The 19,984-nt window shown below is 41.7% G+C and overlaps 1 protein-coding gene across 1 annotated transcript in view; it reads right to left on the bottom strand.

Moving 5' to 3' along the window:
* Positions 1-19,984, bottom strand: part of sema5ba (sema domain, seven thrombospondin repeats (type 1 and type 1-like), transmembrane domain (TM) and short cytoplasmic domain, (semaphorin) 5Ba) — a 108,028-nt gene that overhangs the window by 70,583 nt on the left and 17,461 nt on the right. Inside the window, exons 2-3 of the mRNA XM_053329178.1 lie at positions 19,426-19,525; positions 18,840-18,885 (exon numbers count right to left, since the gene is read on the bottom strand). Of these exons, the coding sequence (XP_053185153.1) occupies positions 18,840-18,885; positions 19,426-19,525 (146 nt within the window). The remainder of the gene's footprint in view (positions 1-18,839; positions 18,886-19,425; positions 19,526-19,984) is intronic.

Here is a 19,984-nt window from a genome sequence, read left to right as displayed (position 1 = left end):
CACTTGTATTCAGGTGGTTTGGACCTAAACGGGTACAACTTCAGCGTGGAATAATTAGACATTCCGGATAATAACTATTTCTCTACATACAAATCCAAATAACATGCCTGTATTATGTGAAAAGCCATTATTAAATAAGCAAAGCTTACCTAATTGTTTCAACACAGTAGAACTACTCATTTTGCCTTGAATGCTCTGAGCATGACAGAGTATTAGTCTTACAGCTCTGTAATTGATAGTGACTTTAGAGGAACATTTATTCACCCAATGTGCTTTGGGCCTTGACAAAAAAAAAAAAAAAAAAAACTGGTTAATTTATCCTCAGAATAAGCAGGTCAATCAGGAAATTGAAGGATATTTGTGTAGGAGTGTAAAATGTTCTGTAAGTCTCATAAACTGCCTTAGTATGTTTTTTTTCTTATTCATTCATCCTGATGTGCTTGACTGCAGGCTTTTTCCTCTAAATGTAACCTTAACCACTGAGACGGGGGAGGAGGAAAAAAAGAAGAAGTGCATATTCATTCATCACTTCACTTTAAAGAGAGAGAGAGAGAGAGAGAGAGGGAGAGAGAGAGAGAGAGAGAGAGAGAGAGAGAGAGAGAGAGAGAGAGAGAGAGAGAGAGAGAGAGAGAGAGAGAGAGATCTACAGTACATGTCCTCTTCAAGGTGTCCTCATATCAAAGCAGCCTACACTTCTCCCCTCAACATGATCCCTCCTCCACTTTCTTCTGTTCCTTTACGTCATCTGCTGTACCAGGTGAGAACACACACACACACACACACACACACACACACACACACACACACACACACACACAGGTCTTCTTGGCAGAAATTGGTGCCCATGTGTTGCAGTCAAAGCACAATCATCAGCCAACACCACAGTGAGACAGGACTGAACCCCACCAGCAGTGTTCACAGCTTCACACCTCTAACCAACACAATATTTAGATGACATCATTCAGTAAACCCCCAGCTTTTGTTCAGTTTTAATCATTTGTTTAATCGTTTTCCGAAGTAACTCAAATGATTACAATATTTGTTATATATCAGCTGGCAGTGTGTGTCATGTGGCTCCGTGTTCAAATCCACCACCATCTTTACTTTCTGTCACACCTGAAGAGAATCTCGCTGCATTCTTCCTTCTGCTAAACAAAAGTTGGCACTGGACATTCATCATAAATACTAAATCCCACAATGTGATTCAGACTGTCTAGGCATTGTGCCCTGTTGCTAAAGCAGTGAATCCTATGGAGGGCTGGACTTCTGAGGCTGTAATAATGAAATGTAATGAAACTACATGCTCTGAAGTTGAAGCTATTGGCTGACACAGGAAACAAAGCGGATTGCAATTCGATGTGTAGCTATTGGAGCTGACACATGGTTGTAAATATAAATCATCGGTGCAGGAAGCACTGAAGATCTGGGTGGTGGGGGATTCATGAGCACTAACTGCATGACTATGAAAGCACCTCACATTTTAAACATTTAGCTAAATGAACAACTGGACCAGTAAAACCATTGTACAATAACACACAAAAATATATGTAATGTATATATTATAACTTTACTATAATAAACAATCTATTAACAAAACACATGCCTGAGATGTCTTAAGGAAAATGAGTGCAGTTTCAACAATATTAGGAGATTATTTTGCACAGAAGCTGCTGATTGACAACATTTTGTACAATGTTCAATATATTAATAATTTAAATATTACAACAATGTGTATTTGTATATTGTTTTTTAGAGAATTATATTCTGGTCACGGCAGAATTTGAATGACTTCTCATATTTTTCATCCAATTTTCATACTTTGCCAAGTTATCCACTGGGCCGGACTGGACACCCTGGTAAGCCGGTTCTGGCCCACGGGCCATATGTTTGACACCTCTGCCTTAAAGGTATCGAGTACTGATACCCATATCTAATGTGTGTACTCTCTGTGTGAGAATCTGCCTGTGTGTAAGGTAGCAGTAAAAAAGTGGTTTGTGGTTGTCAATGTGTTTCATTGATTTGGGCATTCTCTCAATAAGCAAGGATTTGATAGTGAAGCACTGACATAGCGCTCTAATATAGACTGATTCACTGATGTTCAACATGGTAAAAGTGAGGGGTCAGGGGGTTTAAACTAATCATTTTAAAAATTAGGTGATACTTGTCCCACCCTATACATAATGGCAGCAACACCCATGGTCTAAATGCTCCCTGGCCAACAGCGACAGAGTATAAAAGTCTGTGGTCAGGGCTGCAGTACCCTTCAACAAGTTAGAGTTAGAGGAGAAAAGTTGGAACTGTGGCAATAACTCTGACCATCTAGTTTAAATGGAGATATGTGTTTTGGAAGCTTAATATGCAGCTTAATCAAGTATGCCTTTGATATAAAAACCTGGAAAATCAGTCAATCAATACTGCGTGTGAGCATAGATCTGTTGTGGCAGAAAAAGGTTTTGGACGGGATTTCATCAACTCCACTAACTCCGTAAACACACTGAAAAGCACTTTTGAACTTCAGAGATGCAGCAGACATGCCAAATGTGACTAAAACGGATGCAAACATCTCATCACACCTCCGCTCCACTTCCCTGCTGTGAGTTCTTTTTATACAAAAAAAGTGCTGGCTGCTGTTTATTTACTTTGGTGCTCGGTGCTCATTTTGCTTTTCGTGCCTTCCAATTTGAGTGTTTCAACTAGGCTCAATTGGGTATTACTATCACAGTGGCGGAAAAAAAGTGGCTTCATGGAGCTGAATTAGATCCTAAAATTAAATTTAAAAAAAGGCTTGGATTGGCCCCAAACCTGAGGAATTACTCACAATGTTCTGTTTTTTTTGGAACATCTAAAAATATTTTCAATGATATTAAGGTATACTTTGATATATAAATGTACCAGAACTAGTCTTTTACCTAGACATTTGCTAAAAAAAAAGGCAGATAAATGAATGAATAAATAAAGAGACAGATTTATAATTACCTAAATAATCCATACAGCAAGTTTACATCACTTGTATATACACAGATATATAGATACATACTGATCACACACCCACATCCTCTTCTTTGTGTGTCATTCTTACACATACTGCTATGTTCTACACACACATTGCTCATACCTCTCTCTGTCAAACACCACCATCTGACAGACTGAATCAGTCCAGCATGAGGTCACTAACCCCACACCTTCATCTACACTCTGCTGCAGATGTGAAGGGATGCGGTGTGAGCGAGTGTGTGTCTGCAGCTCAGCACACACACACACACACACACACACACACTTACACACACCCGGTCCGTGTTCCAAAGTTCTGACTGAACGTGTAGGTGCACCGGCTGACAGTTGGACCGCAGGACGAAGAGAACAGCGAAAATAATGGTTTGAGCGTAGACAGGATGCTACACCTACAACACCGAGCTACAACACAGCTGACATGTTGCACTGTTTCAACCTGACCTGACAAAGCAGCATTTCCACACAGACAAATGCTTACACCCTAAAGCACCATGTCTCCACCTATAGTCTACATTCAGAGAGTAAAGAAGCAACATAAACCAGTGTTTCCTGCTGTATTGCTCTACTGCAGAATTATGAGAGCTGCTGCTAGAATATCAATCATTCATATCATAGGGCTACTAATGATTTTAACACCACATTTCACATGGAAATACCATACCTAACCCAAACCCCTAACCCTGTCTTGTCAAATAATTGTGAACTACATTAACCTAGATGAAGGGTGCTATATCAAATTTGATTGATTGAGTTATTGACTAGTGCATCAAATCCCAGAATTGCTCCTTTAAAGAGGGTTCTGAACCCGTCGGTTGGCCTAGGCCCTTCTGTGTGGAGTTTACATGTTCTCATCATGCCTGTGTGGGTTTTCTCTAGCTACTCCAGGTTCCTATCACGGACCAAAAACCCTGCAGCTTAGGTTAACTGGTGACTCTAAATTGCCCGTAGGTGTGTATATACAGCTGGGATTGGCTCCAGCCTCCCTGCAACCATATAGGATAAGTGGTATGGAATAGGGCAATGTGTAGTGGTTGAGTGAGAGAGCGAGTGAGTGAGAAGAAGGATAGCAGTAAGTTGTCAGTCTGTCAGTAAATGTTCAGCACAGACTACAGAGTGTCAGTTCAGAAGTGCTGCAGCTTCTCAACACCTACTAAAGTCTTCTCTATTTTATCCACATCTGTTGGAAGAGTGCAGGAGGTTGGTGACAGTTAAGCCCAAACTAACCAGGCTCATTTAAAAAGGTAGATGGAGCTTTAAGGTGGACCAGCTATTCAGTTTTCAGTCACTCAAGAAGTGCTGAACCCCAAATGGGAGGTTTGGTAACACTGGGAGAACAAGGTCCAGGTGTGCAGAGATAAAGCAGGATGAAAGGAAACTGAGGGCATCTAGTGGACAGGTGGGGAATGACAAGATGATGCAGGCAGGTTGTAACGTTTGAGGGGACGAAAGGGAGACAGGGCAGGTGTCACCATGACAACCAACCATCGAAACAATACTTTTTGCTAAATATAAATATGATTTTTGAATTGACATTTTCTTGGATACTTATAGATATAAACAGATTTTTTTGTGGTTTTATTTTTTTATCTTTTTCTAACATGGACTTTCTTTTTGAATATGCAAAATGCTTTCAGGTATAGTGGAGCGTTAATTAATGAAGTAGCTCTTTTGCAGTGGGGTATTATACAAGAAAAGCAATGAAGCACTCGCAACTGGAGACAGGAAGCTGCTTTCTCCTTTGATAGAAAAGTGTTGAGTACGCTGTATGGTTCAGTATGTTCTAACAAGCCTGTATGCAGTTGCCCACTCACCCAGCTGCTGCCTCCCACTCACTGTAATTCCACATTAGGGAGGCTGGCAGGTGAAAGCAGACAGTCTCTCTATGATCAACCGAGCAGCACAATGGATTATTCCTTCTCTTCTTCAAAACACTTACTGTACCGCATGCACCCACACACACACGCAGACAGACAAAGATGCAGGTAACACAGATGAATGTGGACACTTGCATGGATTTAAACACAGTATATACACACATAAAGCACATCGTTTTCAGATGGGATATAAAAAGAAATGTCTCCATTTTATGCAGAAAAGTAGAAAAGCTTGTTTGTTTTTCCATTTTCTATTTTATCTATGTATGTATAACCCTACTCTGCCAATTCTCTACCTCTATGTGTCGAGTTTGGAAGTATATTAAGTATATATTTTTGTTTTTATGACATTTTCTTTGGCACTAAACTGCTAAGCTCTCCAAAAGCTAGGCTGACCACGCTGCTGCAGCACATTACCGACTGACAAGTAGCCCCCCTCTCGTGCTCTCTCAAGCTCCGCAACTCACATATTATCCCACCGTTCTGACAAAGGCAGCATCAATAATTAAATCTCTGGCCAAATTGGGGCGCGGAAATTAATGAAGTGTGAATGAAATCAGCCGTGACTCATCAAACTCAGGGTAAGAGTGTGCGGCTTGATACTGCGGGCGAATCGATGGTATGAATATCTGAGAGGGTCGGTTTAATGTCCGTCCGTGGTCTTACGTTGGTTCTGATCCCCTGCTTTCTCCGTGAATCCGCTCTGCCCTTCAGCTGTAGAGGATGAAATATAAAGATATGTATGGAACGTAAGCCACGTCTCGCCGGTGCTACCTGCTTGAGAAAAGGTCAGCCTTTGTGTCCTTAGCGTAACCAAATGTAAAATCCCTCCCTGTCCCGAAGGAATATCAATCCAACAAAAACATCTACAATAACAGATGCATTTATTTGTTCTGCTGGTATTTTGGGACGTTCCCAACGATCTCTGTTGACGAGGGTGTTTGCACAAGGCATTTCCTGTTTAAAAGAACAACAGTGATGGAGGACCTTTTGACCCCGTAGGTCAGCTCTGCTCTCCTAACCTTGACCTCGATTCGTGAGGAAGGGACGCACGCTGGGACCAAAAAACAGCAAGTGGTCAACCAGCTGCTCGTCCCAGATGTTAACTGTCATTTTCTTGAGGGTTGGAAAAGAACTTAATGTAGTTATAGTCAGACTGCAGTGCTGTGTTGACCTTTGGTTTTACTTTCAAGTAATGCAGATGGATGACTGTGTAGAATCCTCCTGTTTCTCCGTCTTTACAGACTCATGCTGTGAAACCACAATTTGTTTAGACCCACAGAACTTCATTTGAAATTCTACTGGAAGTCTACAAAGATATCACATATCCACATTCACTTCCACATCCGCAGCAGGGATGAAGATGTATTTCTCTTGGGGGGGGGGGGGGGGGGGGGGGGGTGAAACTTCACCTCTAACAATGTTTTTGATTTGTCAACTACTGATGTTAATGAGTACAATGTTGTCAGTCATTAAGATTGATGGCCATAAAATGATGAAATAATGCTTGGTTGTAACTTCAGCAAATGTTTTATCACACAGTACAGTAGAAGAACACAGTAGAATCTGTGTTGTAGAGCGGGTCTACATGCTTAATATAAAGGCATCATTATTCTCATTGAAAAACCTTTTAAAATGATTGTGATAATGATAATGATTTGTGGGGATCTGTACCAAACTAAATGTTTTTTTTGATGTGAAGTACAACAATAATTTATTCAAGATGGTGTTTTGACACATTTCACCTTTAAAATTGCATTAGGTTATATTGCGATTTCTACAAAATATCAATTAACTCTTCAGCCTTAATTAAAACAAACATTATTAAATGTTTTTCAGCTGTTTTATATATCAAAAACAATGGTGAAAAGTAACTACGTACATTTACTGAAGTTCTGTATTAACGTCTGAGGACTGATTTTGACAGTTATATGTTACATTTATACATAGAAATGAAGGTTGGCTGATAATATATGAATAAATCTTGTGATGTAAACTACACAATATTGTATACACAGAAGTGAGAAACAGCCTCCTCTTACCCATCAGTAACATTAAAATGCTGCTTCCACACTGATGGAACAGTACAAATCCAATCACATATAATAAAACCCTCACAGAGGGTAATTTTCTGCATGATAAGTACTTTTGATTTCTTGCTAAGTTTTGTCTACTTTTGTAAAACTGTGCTGCTGCAGTATGACAATGCTATTTCAAGAACTGATGACTAATGCAAAGATGATTTTATATGACAATCAAACTGATACAATTACAACACAAACAACTCTTAACGTGAAAAACCCTCAATAACTCATTTAGCTATTTTGGAATTATAACCATCTACATTATCTATTTGGACAACAATAGTGGATGTATTTTAGGCATAGATTTATGAAATGTGTGGTTTCATGATAAGGTAAGAGCATTAACCAGAATTAGTCAATGATCCTTGAAATGGAAAAAAAAGTCAATTGTAGAGAGAACACTGAGCGAGAGCAAACAAACCAACACTCGAGAACAACAAAGGAAATGTAATTTCTTACACCTTTGCTTTTCTGATTACAGTGTTGGCACCATACTGCAGTTTTTCTCGAGTGCCACTGCGAGTCTGTATTCCAGCCTTGCATTGCGTAAAGAGGTCTTTAGTTGTGAAGAAGCAGACTATCAGCAGGACGGCCACCTGGGGGCTACTCATAATCAACTGGCTGTGGGAGCCGGAGACCACGACTCAACTAAAAACAACCCCCCCGTACACAAACAACATGTCAAGGACAAATCCCAGGACCCAAACACACAGGGGACCACTCCTGTGTCTCAACTTCTGACAGGGTCTCTGCAAGAAACTAACACAAAAAAACCTAAAAGAAAAGTCTGACTTGGAAAATAAGGACGTAAGAAAAACACAGGTCACCCCTGGAGTAAGTAAGTCCTGCTCTGGAGGGGGGGAAACAAGACTGCACTTTGGGCCCCCTTCATTTCAGTTATAATGGCTGTTGAAATTGGGTAGCTCTACAAGGGAATAGTCAAGAAGTCACTCTTTTTTTTTGGACAGAGTGAAAGCACTGTCGTTCCTTTCCACAACTCCACAAGCATCTACAAAAAGGGCAAGCCAATCAGAGGAAAAACGCTTGACTGTGCTCTGCCACATGGAACAATGCAATTCAACAGCAGCACACCTACGGGATAAAAGTGAGGCTGTGTGTGTGTGTGTTCTGGAGCTTAAAGAGACAAAATCACAAGTCAAGCTGGACTGTTTTCCTGTGTTTTCCTGTCCTCTCCCTCCACGTCTTAGTCTAACGGTGACGTGACACGCCGGTTTGGATGAATGAGCAGCTTTGCAATGGCATTTGCATCCATTATCGTCTGCTGCCCTGAAGTAAGTGCAAACAATAGTGTTTAGAGTAAAGGTCTGCATATTGATTCAAAACTTGATTGTTCCATACAATGCTGAACTAGCAGAGCGACATAATGGACGGGCACAAAGAAAAAGATTCAATGGGGGGAATGGACCTGATAGAAATGCAACAGCGGTTCCACACCAGGAGCAAATATAATGTTCTGCTAGGAAGAAATGTCACAAGCAGAGGTCTTGTGATTATTCTCCATCGATGGGATTAAGAGAATTGAACGTGTGCGATGGCAGAGGAGGAGGTGATAGAGAAAATAGTGGAGCACTGGGTTAAGGCAGGTGGATGGATGCAGACAGATATGTGGAGATCCAGACAGTAATATGGTGTTTACATTCCACCTCTATGTTGCTGCTGTCTTATCTAAGCTAGAGATTATCTGATGGACTGACAAAGACCTTGCTCCTCCCCTCCTTCCCTCTCCTTTTGCTTCTCTGCACTCGCACATATCACCAGGAGTGGAACAAACAAATTATATTTACTTCTGTTGCTGTGACTGGAGAGCTTTTCTGTGCTAAGTGCATTTTAAGCTACTCACTTGATTCCAGCTGTCCACACTTAAGCTTAATGCGATGTTGGTTTCTAACGAGACCTTTTTGAATAAGGTCAACATCTCAAGTGAGTTTTTCTTTTAATGGGTGTGTTTTCTTTTCTTGAGCTTGTCCCTATACCTAACTGAGTACTTTTCCTGCCTAAACCTACAAACCGTAACCATAGCAATGTCACATCATAAAAAAACACAGGGATTGGAATGGTTTTGGAAGGAGCAGACCAATTATGTCATCATCCTAATAGGGGCAGCAGATCGTAAAAAGGTTCTGTCATTGTGGAGTGCATGTGGATCACATGGCAGCTGCTTTTATGCACAGCTGGAGACTGAAGCCAGTGGAAGAACCTTTAAGTGCAATGCCACCGATGGCTGCTGGACAAGAAAGGGAGCTGCGTCTCTACCTTTTTTGGACTCTGACGCCATCGTCAAATTTACCAATGGTACAGCTGTGGTGGGTTTGATCACAGTAGAGGACATGACCCGCTGGTGTCGGAACAACAACCTACTTCTGAGCAAGACAAAGGAGGTGATAGTGGACTTTGGGAAGAAGCAGGGAAGAAACTATGCCCCCTTAATATTAACATGTACTCTGTGGACAGTTAGCTTCCAAAATCTTGGTGTCCAAATCACTGAGGGCCTGACCTGGGGGCTGCTTACTGATTTAACAAGGCAAGGCAGAGACTGTTTCACCTAAAGGCTCATTTATGCTCAACGTACGTACAAAAATGTATGTCCTTTTCAAATGATGTTACCGTCACTGCTCACTTACTCCCATGCGTCCTTTATGTTGGCATGGATGTGGATTCGTGTCTCACTAGAGCTACGTATCGAGTAGTGACAGCAACACTGCCCCCACACGGTTTCCGGTGGTACTGCTCCGTTTGGCCCGTATCCGTAAGATTTATGGAAATACGGACGAAATGAATGCGGGGCACGGACAGAAGGCTCTGTCCGTATCCATATTTAACGTTGAACATAAATGCGTTTTTAGACGCTTCTAGGAAGGAAATACCAGACATCCCCTCAAATACCATCAAGAACATCACTGCCAGGTGTGAAAGCAGCACCCAACAGGACCACAAGGCCCTGCAAAGCATAGTTCATTCAACTGAACATACTATAAGTGGTGCTCTACCCTGCCTAAAGGATATTTACACCACACACTACAAGAATAAGACTTGGAGAATCAATAAGGATCCCAACCACCCAGATAACAGTCTTTTCTCCCTGCTGTGGTTATGTAGAAGGTACCTGATACACCAGGGCTAAAACAGAGGCTCAGGAAGAGCTTGTTTCCTCTGTGTCCTCTGGGCCAATAGGATCCTAACTGAGTGGCAGGCTGTGGCACTTTGTCAGCAGCTGGAAGACTTGCTGTCAACTAGGTCAGGGCCACATTTCCTGTCTTGTTTTCATGTCTGTCTTAGGATGCTTGTTAAGTAACTTTTTGTTTTTCACTCTTTTTATGTAATTACTGCCACCAATGAGGTTATGATTCTGCCTGTTTTAAAATACTAATTTGACTAATCCTCTTCCTTATTATTCCTTATTATTATTAATAATCCTATCTTTATTATTGCAAGTGAAATTGTGTTACATAAACATAATCCCCTGCTGTTTTTTTAATGCAAAAGTCCAACTGTGTTATGTAAACATAATTGTGTAAACCCAGATTGAAACATAATTAAGCAAACATGAGTTTAGTAACACAGGAACAACTGACACTGGTATAGTTAAAGGAGTGATGGCTTTCAAGTAGCAGTGTGTGAAGACATTTCTTGGCAAGCCTGACTAAAGGAAAATGACAAAGCATCTGACACAAACTGACAAGATGAACGCAGAGTACCGTGACTCTCGAAAACTGGAGGAAAAAGCAATCCAGCCAAACACAAAGATATTCAGTACAATTCTGAAGATCTGTGGTTTTGCACAAATATGTAAGCAGGAGGCAAATCAATATTCTATCTCCTGTTAGCACTCTGAAAGATGAGGAAGAAATAAAGAGCCTGAACAGGGCCTCTGCTTGTGTTATTTTCTATTTCTTTGAAACTACAAAAGAAGGCGAAAGAAAAGGAAGAGGGTAAAAAGTATTATAGAGAGTGGCGAGCATTCATTCCCATCGCAGACATTGTAAAATTTGATCATCAAAAGTTAATGTTTTTTTTTTTTCTTGACAGCAGTGGAATAGCTCATAGTACATCTGGAAGATATGCATCCTGATTGAAAGAAAAATAAACAATGAGAGAAACACAGATGACAAAAGCAGAGCTCTTGCTTCAGCTCTTCTTTTCCTCTCCCACCTATCGAACACTTGAGCTTTTCTATACCTCTGCTGCTTCTGCCACTCACCCACTCCTCTGTTTTATCCCCCACCACACACACACACACACACGCCTCCCACCACTTTCCTCCTGCTGTTCTGATTGCGGTGGAGATCAGGCCAACCAGCACATCAGAGAGAGAGAGAGACAGAGAGAGAGAGACAGAGACAGAGAGAGACAGAGAGAGACAGAGAGAGACAGAGACAGAGAGAGACAGAGAGAGACAGAGAGAGGGAGAGAGCTCTGTCGGTGGGTGCAGCTAGGACAGAGCATGTGGGTGGATTGCAATCAGACCCACCACCAGCACTAATACCAGCACTGCTTCCCACAAAACAGACAGAGAAAGAAAAAGGGTTTAAAAATAAAAAGAGAAGGAGGGTGAGGGACAGAGACACGAAATTCTAAGAATATGCAGCGGCATCTGAGGTTCAGAGTCTCAGCTGTGCCCGAGTAGGAAGTCAGAGCAGTCCCACTGTGAGCTAGCTGGGTGGGTGATGTGTGTGCGTTTGTGTCTAACGGACAAGTATCAGTGTGAAGGGTAGGATACGTTGTGTTTGTATGCATGTGATGATCTTGAGGAGATGAAAAGAGATGCCATTTATTCACACATCAAATGTACAGGGTGTGTGTTCATGTCTAGGCACACTTGTGGTTCATCTTAACATGCATTTCATGTCTGTGCACAAGTGTGTCTATTGACAAGGGATGTCCCTTTTTGGAGATGATGTGGTTCTGTTGGCTTCAACACACAGTGACCTCCAACAGGCACAAGGTAAGGCTGATTGGGAAGTGGCCAGGATAAGGGTCAGCACCGGAAAAAGGTGGACTGTTCCCTCTGAATTGGGAGTGAGCTGCTGCCCCATGTGAAGGAGTTCAAGTATCTCCAGGTCTTATATAAATGAGGGTATGATGGAGCATTGTGATTGACAGGTGGACCGGTGCAGTATCAGACCATTATGGTGAAGAAGTTGGAGCTGAGCCAGAAGGCAAAGCTCTAAATTTACCAGTTATTCTATGGTCCAAAGATACAAGCTACCAGACTTGTTGAGTTTCATCCAAAGAGTGGCTCAGCATTAGAGATTAGAGTTAGGAATTTAGACATCTGGGGGCTTTGCTCCTTCACATCAAAAGGAACAAGCTGAGGGAGTGCTCTGCTAGTGAGTGATTACTGCGCATGTCACATACTCGCAACGTTCCTGGTTTCCAGTTGGGCTCTATGCCAGCTTCTATTGAGTAAAGACAAAAAATGCCCAAAGAATAATTTAAAAAATGGAGCCAGCTGAGGTGGTTTGGCCACCTGGTTAGGGTACTGCTTGCATGCCACCTTCTAGAGGTGTTACTGGCACGTCCACAGGACACCACGGGGCAGATCACGCTGGAGGGATTATATATATTTCCTGACCTGGGAACAACTTGGGATCACCCAGGAGGAGCTGGAGGGCATTGATGGGGAGAAGGATGTCAGGGTTTCCTTAATCAGCTTAATGCCACCACGACCTAGTCATAGGTTTGCCCGCTGTATCTGTCAGTTATGATAACACAGTGCTAACCAGTTCATTACTGAAATGTGTGAACATACCACTGACAAGAGTGTGATGGAAAACACAAGTAGCCAGGTGATCAGACAGCAGGTTAGCCAGACTATCTAAATCACTTCATTTGGAAAATCGGAAGTGAGAACACCTGAATTGTCTGTATTAATCCCTTATTGTAGGGGTCAACTGTTTGCACAATAACTTTCCTGCACGCTTTCAAAGCTTTTTTTATTCTATGCAACCTGCCTGATCATCTGACTTCTCATTTTTGACCCATCAAACTTCTCTTTAGTGATGCCACGTGTTTCGAGATCTTATTGGTTAGGGTAGGTAGTTGATGTCACACGATGGAATTGTCCATTTATCAGAAATAGTAGCAAGTTCAAACTTTGCCGAAAAGGCACATCCCTCCTGGACAAAGTGAAAGTTAGACCAAAAACCAAAAACATAAGGTTTTAGCGTAATGGTTGGAGTAGTCAGAGAAAAGTGTCAGGTTATAAAGGCCATTGTGTACACCAGCATGAGCTTGATTGGATGTAAAAAGTCAACTGGCAGCCAAATAGGGGAATGAACCAGTGATGGTGCAGATGACAATCAGCTAATGCAAGCGTGACCTCAGTGCTTTGCCTGAAGTAACACAATGCTCCTTAATGACAGCAAAAAATATATAATTATCTTGTAAGTGATACAGGAAAAACATTATGTCCAAACTACATTTTATTTTTGGTAAAGTGGGATCACACAAATCTTGTGAGTTCAAGGATACAGACTATGTTACTCATTCTGTAAGCCACATGGGGAGAGCTGGTTTATTAGGGTTCTAAATAGATCTTAGACAGACGTTTCTTTTTTTCTTTCCTGCCTATAGGAAAATACTTATTGAAAACCTCGAGGGACTTGGCCACAGTCTGCTTCTCCTGTACAAAAACACAACAACAGGAAGGCAGTGTGTGTAAGAAACATCATCTCTAAAGGCTTTGAAAGCTCTCCATGGACACGTCCTGTGTAGGTACTACACACCAGGGAAATGGTATTTTGTATGGTTCCACAGAGACACAGAGGCTAGAGAAAACGCCCAGAGAGAAAATGCTAGGTTGGATCAGACTGAAAGCTTGTCACCTCCCTTTCAGTGTCTCTCATATTCACTCCTCTTCTCTCTCATTTGTCTTCATCTCAGCTCTGTATGTGTGATTTTCACGGTTGTTCTCTTGGTTCTCTGTTGCTTTGGTTTCTTGTTCCCTTTTCTTCCTGTTATCTTTTCCTGTCTTTTTATTCTGCCTACCTCTTTATCCCGGCTCTCCTTGTCTGTTTCCTCTCCTTCTCACTCTCTTTCTCTGCTGATTGCCTACGCATTCACTCTTTTACGCTTGCCTGCTCACTAATGGCCGTGGCAGGTGTTCTCCCAGGTGCCTGAACAGAACAGCCTGGACTGAGCCCTTAAAAGCCCTGGCATCAGCACCTCAGTGCTCCACCCTCTCCCTTTGCACGGTCTGCCTTCGAAACCCTCTGCCACTGAAAGACTGCAAAGCTGGCGTGTCTGCCTCCACACAAACATACACACATACAAATACAGTGATAAAAATACCTCCCGCCCTTCATCTCTTCTGCTTGCACCCAGACAGTGGTTGTTTTGGCTTCAGGTGTGAGGCGGATTGGTCTGGCCTGACTCTCTAATTTGGTGCTGTCATGGATATAGCCCATGGATGACACACAAACAACCCACACACATACAATCTCTAATAGCTTCACACTAAAGAGGAAAGTGGACACTGAAAGGAGGAGGGGGGGGGGTGATGGTGGCAGCGGTGTGTGGTTACAAGCCTGGGCCGACCAGTCCAAACGCATGAATGGGGGGGTGGGGTTGTGGCATTGTGAACACGCCGTGAGTGGCCACCCTCTTCGGTTCACCTTTCAATCAATCAGTAGGTCGTTTCTTTAAAAAGCGTCAGTATGACTTTCACTTAATCTCGATGGATCGCTAAAGCCAGTCATGCTTTGCATCCCGGGGGAAGGGGTCCACAGGTCCACAGGTCTTTGAGTGCTGCTGCTGCGGTGAGCTTTGAGTTTACAAGTTAAGGACACACTTTAGGAGTGAGTGGTTGAGAGCTGCTGTAAGGTGACTTGATAAAAAGAAAAGGAACTTCAAGGAACTTGCTCCTTCAGTCCGCCTGTCATTGCATTTTACATTTCTTGCGCTCCTCGAAATGGGTTTCCACATGGTTTCCTGGCAATATTAGCAAAGAGTTACTTTGATGAGGGAGTGCACACAATATTGAACTCCGGTCTGGATTCCAACAAAACAAACCCAGTGTGAAAACAGCATAAGCCTCTGACAGGTGGTCCAGATAGTTGAGCAACGTATCATTGGTTCAGGAATCTAAGAGCGCCTTAGAGAAATGAGCTCTTTGATGTTGAAGCAGAGGCTTGAACTGGCAAGTGGGAGATTTCGGTTTGTTTTCCATTTGCTTATACAACAAAAGAAAAAAGGGAGTATTTTAAGATGCCGCCCTCCTCCGTCCCTGCGGACAACTTTTGTTTACTGGCAAAATGAGCATTTTAGGGGTGGGGGGGGGGGGGGGGGGGGGGGGGGGTTACAGACCCTCCTCTCTGCTTCCCTGCTTCACTGGGCAGTTTGTATAATGTTCTCATTGATTTCAGCCTTGGCATCACAGATGACACCTCCGCATTGGCTAGAGTGAAGAAGGATCTGCTTCATTTATCCTTATGGCTCACAATAAGCTGTGTGTGTGTGTGTGTGTGTGTGTGTGTGTGTGTGTGTGTGTGTGTGTGTGTGTGTGTGTGTGTGTGTGTAGGCACAAATTTAAGGATTTAGATTTGGTGTATGTGTGCACTCTATATGCTTTCTACTTGTCATAAATACGTGAAGATAGCAGACGCCTCTTTGGGGACAGAGTGTACAGCTTCATGGAGAACAACGCGAGCAGGGTGAAAAACAAATGAAAAGCCTCGTAAGTCAACTTCTCTCCTCCGAACACCCGACAAGTAGGACGTGCAGACAAAGAGTGCATTGATATCGGCGGTGACACACGGGTGGCAGCTGTACACATCATGTCATTCAGTTGTAGCTGCTGTGAAAGGGGACTTTGTCAGGAGAAAGTCGAGTCTGCTGATGTGCTTTCATGCTGTGGGGATACGTAGTGTAAAAATAAGGCGCAGCGTTGTCCTTGAAATAATTAGGCGAATTATACCCGCAAATCTGATTTATAAGATATTTGTGGTTTTTCTAAAATTGTTCTGAGAATAGAAAAAAAAAGGTCATAGAGGCCTGTGAGAAAATGTTGGCTTAATTTGCGGAGAGAAAACAACTGTATTTTAAAAGATGCTTAATACGACTGCCAATCATTCTCAAAAGCATCCTTTCTGGATTTACTGTCTCCCTTCTTTATTTAACCCACAGTGATTTATGATGATGAACTTGCATGAGATGAGAACATCATCAATCTGCAATCTGACTCATTAACAAATAAAAGTCTTGTAGTGCCAAAAAGAAAAATGATTTCACACACACACACACACACACACACACACACACACACACACACACAAGCCAACACATATCCTTAATGGACTCTCTACCTGCTGTCGGACCCTGACCTTGAATCTTAGACTTACCTTGAGCTTGCCTTAAAAATAAAGCAGACTAAATCTAAACTGTGATGGATCAGAGCAAGGTTGAAATATTTGATGGTATAAATTGCCGTAGCTTGAACTGAAACCAATGTTTGCACTGAAGGTAGATCAGTCTCTAGGGGTCTGCTTTGAGAGGATGTGCACAATAGAAGACAATATTTGGATTTAATGAAGTGAAAACCTCCGCTGTGGTCCTTTAAACTTTAACAGGAAAAGAGTCTTTGCTCAGTAACTGAAGCTGTGATGCTGTATAAAGTGTTTTTATGATGGCTTACACTCCTATGCCTTCATTTACTATACGTGTAAACATCAAAATCTTGCATGTGAAGAGTTCATAGTAATGTCATTAACCCTAACAGAGTTGGACTATGTCATTAAAATCAGCCTTGCACACGGAGGAGAATATCCCCTACAGTTGTTTGAAGCATGGAAACTGTGCTCTGTGCCGACTGGATTATATTAAGGCTGCGTTTCTTTACTCAGTGACAGTGATGTACCGGTTTTAGATTTATACTGTCCCGTAGAGAGTGAGCAGCTTGTCATTTGTGATGTCTGATGCAACGTACGGCAAACCTTCTGCCCCAGAGCAAACACTCCCAGCTCTACCAAAAGCTGCTTTACCACATCTCTACAGGCCTTCTGAAAAACACACACACACACACACACGCACACACACACACACACACACACACACACACGCACACACACACGCACATCAAACTCATGTATGTGTCTATGAGCACTCAATCCAATTATATACCATGCCACATGGAGAATACTAAACAATATTAGTGCTGAGTCTTACCTCATGCAGGTCATGTAAAAGTTGTACTCCAACTTTTAGAACAAAGGACTTGAGATTTTGACCATGTTTTACATTTTTAGAAACATTTAACAGCAGTTTGAGGAGTAAAAGAAAACAGATACACAGTTTGATAGTGATAATGTCTGCCTGGAAAATAAACAGCCAATCAGACACTACAATTTCACTGATGGGGAAATCAAGAGAAAGAGGCGTCAAATTGCTATTTCTCGTTGCCAAGTGATGACCTGTGGGTGTGGTGGTAAAGCAGCATGGCAGACAATATGATTAATCAACAAGGTGCTGAGAAACTTCAATTTTCTGCTAATGCAACTACACCACGTCTGTTTCTGCTAACCTTTGTGATCTTTAAGGGAGTTCAAACCTGCTACACTCATTTTTATTTTATTGTCATGTCTTTTTAAGTATAACTACCAAAACCGGCTGCTAGGTATCTCTCCAAAGAAATGCTCAATTACTATAACATGTCAATAATTATCAAGAGACGAGACAGGTGAGCACTGTTCATAATCATATGAGCATATTTAAAGGCTATACTGGTCTATTTTTTTTAAAGACATCAGATGAAACTACAGACTCCAATGATTGGACAGCTGTAGAGAAACTTTCAAAAACTGGGAAATGGATAAAAGAAACAAAGGTCAGCAGAGGAAGCTCTCCTGCTGTTTTGCTGCTCTCTGAGTTTGTCTCGTTTGTCTTGTTAACCAAAAAAAAAAACCACGTCTTTGCTGTGTCAGAGAACATGTTGAGTTTTAAAAGTTAATCAAAGTAGCTGTTATATCGGAGGGTTTCTTGGGTTTAGGCTCTTGTGACTCTCTTTATTAGATTTGATGTGATGAGCTGCTCCCAAAGTACCTAATCAGATAATGTTATCCCCACCAGAAGTCATCAAGATGTTACAAACACATAATGGATGAATGAGATCTGTGGCTATGTGCTGTTATGTATATATGAGGAGGACACACACACACACACACACAAGACACTCATCTCTACTTTATGGACTTTCTACTACCTACCTTGACTTCTAATTTTGGCCTAGACTGACTGTTATGGCGAAAAATACTGAATTACTTTCAAATTGCATTATAAAATGTTCAGGCTGCAGTAGTTTTTTTCATCAAATTTCATGATACACGAGCAGCTGCTTTGATACAAACCATAGGTACAATAAAAGTCAATGAAACAACGTGTTATAACTGCAAAACCGGTGATGAAAAATGCACACAGAGCAACAAGAGGCTTTATCAGGCTTGATTTGTGGGTGTAATATTCAACAGGTGGAGCGCTGAGTGCAGAAAAGTGCAGACAAAACCTCTAAACAGGAAGGATGCCACACCTCAAACTACCAAAACAACTAGACAATAAACCCGCCAAAAATGTCTGCATACGACAAACTCTGCTTCCACGCCACTGTAGGCAGGAATCAGCTTCAATCAGTACAAAAATACAATCACATGCTCAAATAGAAGCACTTAAACATAGTAAGAACTAAACCTTAAACTGTTCTAGTGGAGTTAAAAGAAACCCAAACTGTTTCATACTTAAAGGACTATGACAATATAATCGAACTAATATCAAAGAATAATGACAAAAATCTTTCAAAATCCAACTTTAAAGCCACTGGAAGAGAGAGAGAGGAGAGGAATAGAGACATTAGCATGCCTACCTGTATCATTGACATGTTACTGAGGTCCAGTCTGAACAGATAGTTCCTGGAAAAAGAGGAAAACAGACAACATGATTGGCTTTTATTCAAATAAAACAGGGTCAACAGTTAAATGATGTATTAGTGAAAAAAGACAAGTCATTTCAGCTGCTGTCAACTTAAAGCAAAGCTGATTAAAAGCCACACTATGACTGTCAATCAGTCACTGGATTTTATTTCCAGCAGCATTGAAGTATTTAACAGTGCTGTGTGGTTTCATGTGCATACAATACACTATAAAGCTGCATTTGTGAGTGTGTTTTTAACAGGGTCAAACTGGGTTAAAGTTGAGCTCATGTCATCTCATGAGAACATGAAAACACACACACAGCCACACACACACTATTGTGGCATGACGTATTTCTTACACACTTCTTCTTCTTGCCAAATCCAAAAGCTTGACTTGGTCCAACGAGGTCTCAGTAGAACACTTAAGAAGCATCATTATCGGAAAAAGAGCGGCGCGCGGGTGAGTCAGAGAGGGTATCGCCTTCTCAGTAATGTGGTCTGTGGGTTGAGAGGCTGAGTGGATTTACAGTTTTCTTACCTGGCACCCACAATAAGTTCATTCCTAGTCAGGTCAAGGGTGAGCTGGGAGAAGTCTTTGACGCCTGAGTGGGAGAAAGAGGAAATCCACGGACTGAGCGCTGAAACAGAGGAAGAGAGAAAAGAAGTTAGCAGAAGATAAATCATTCATCGTTCACACTAAACACACTAAATAGGATTTTCACTCAAGTATGATATTCAGTTTGTTCAATAGTGTTATTATCAAGAATAAAATGCCAAACATTGCTGGTTCAGCTTCTAAAATGTAAAGACTTGCTTGTTATCTCTGTTTTTTTTATCATTTCCAAATAGATATTTTGGGATTTTGGACAAATAGATATTTAAAGATGCCCCCTTCAGGCTGCAGCAACTTTATCAGATTTTAAAATAACATCCTGGTGGCCTTGAGCTGTAGCTTCAACAACTCAACTAGAGGTGCTTGTTCATGCCTTTGTCTCTTCTCGCATCCGCTACTGTAACACGCTGTTTTCCACTCTCAGTATATCTGCTCTTCATGGTCTACAGACTTCTCACTGGGTCACATAGACGGGCTCACATTA

The sequence above is a fragment of the Scomber japonicus genome, chromosome 11 (genome assembly GCF_027409825.1).
Source record: "Scomber japonicus isolate fScoJap1 chromosome 11, fScoJap1.pri, whole genome shotgun sequence".
NCBI lineage: Eukaryota > Metazoa > Chordata > Actinopteri > Scombriformes > Scombridae > Scomber > Scomber japonicus.
The sequence above is the reverse complement of the archived record's forward strand: the minus strand, read 5'-3'. Positions and strand labels throughout refer to the sequence as shown.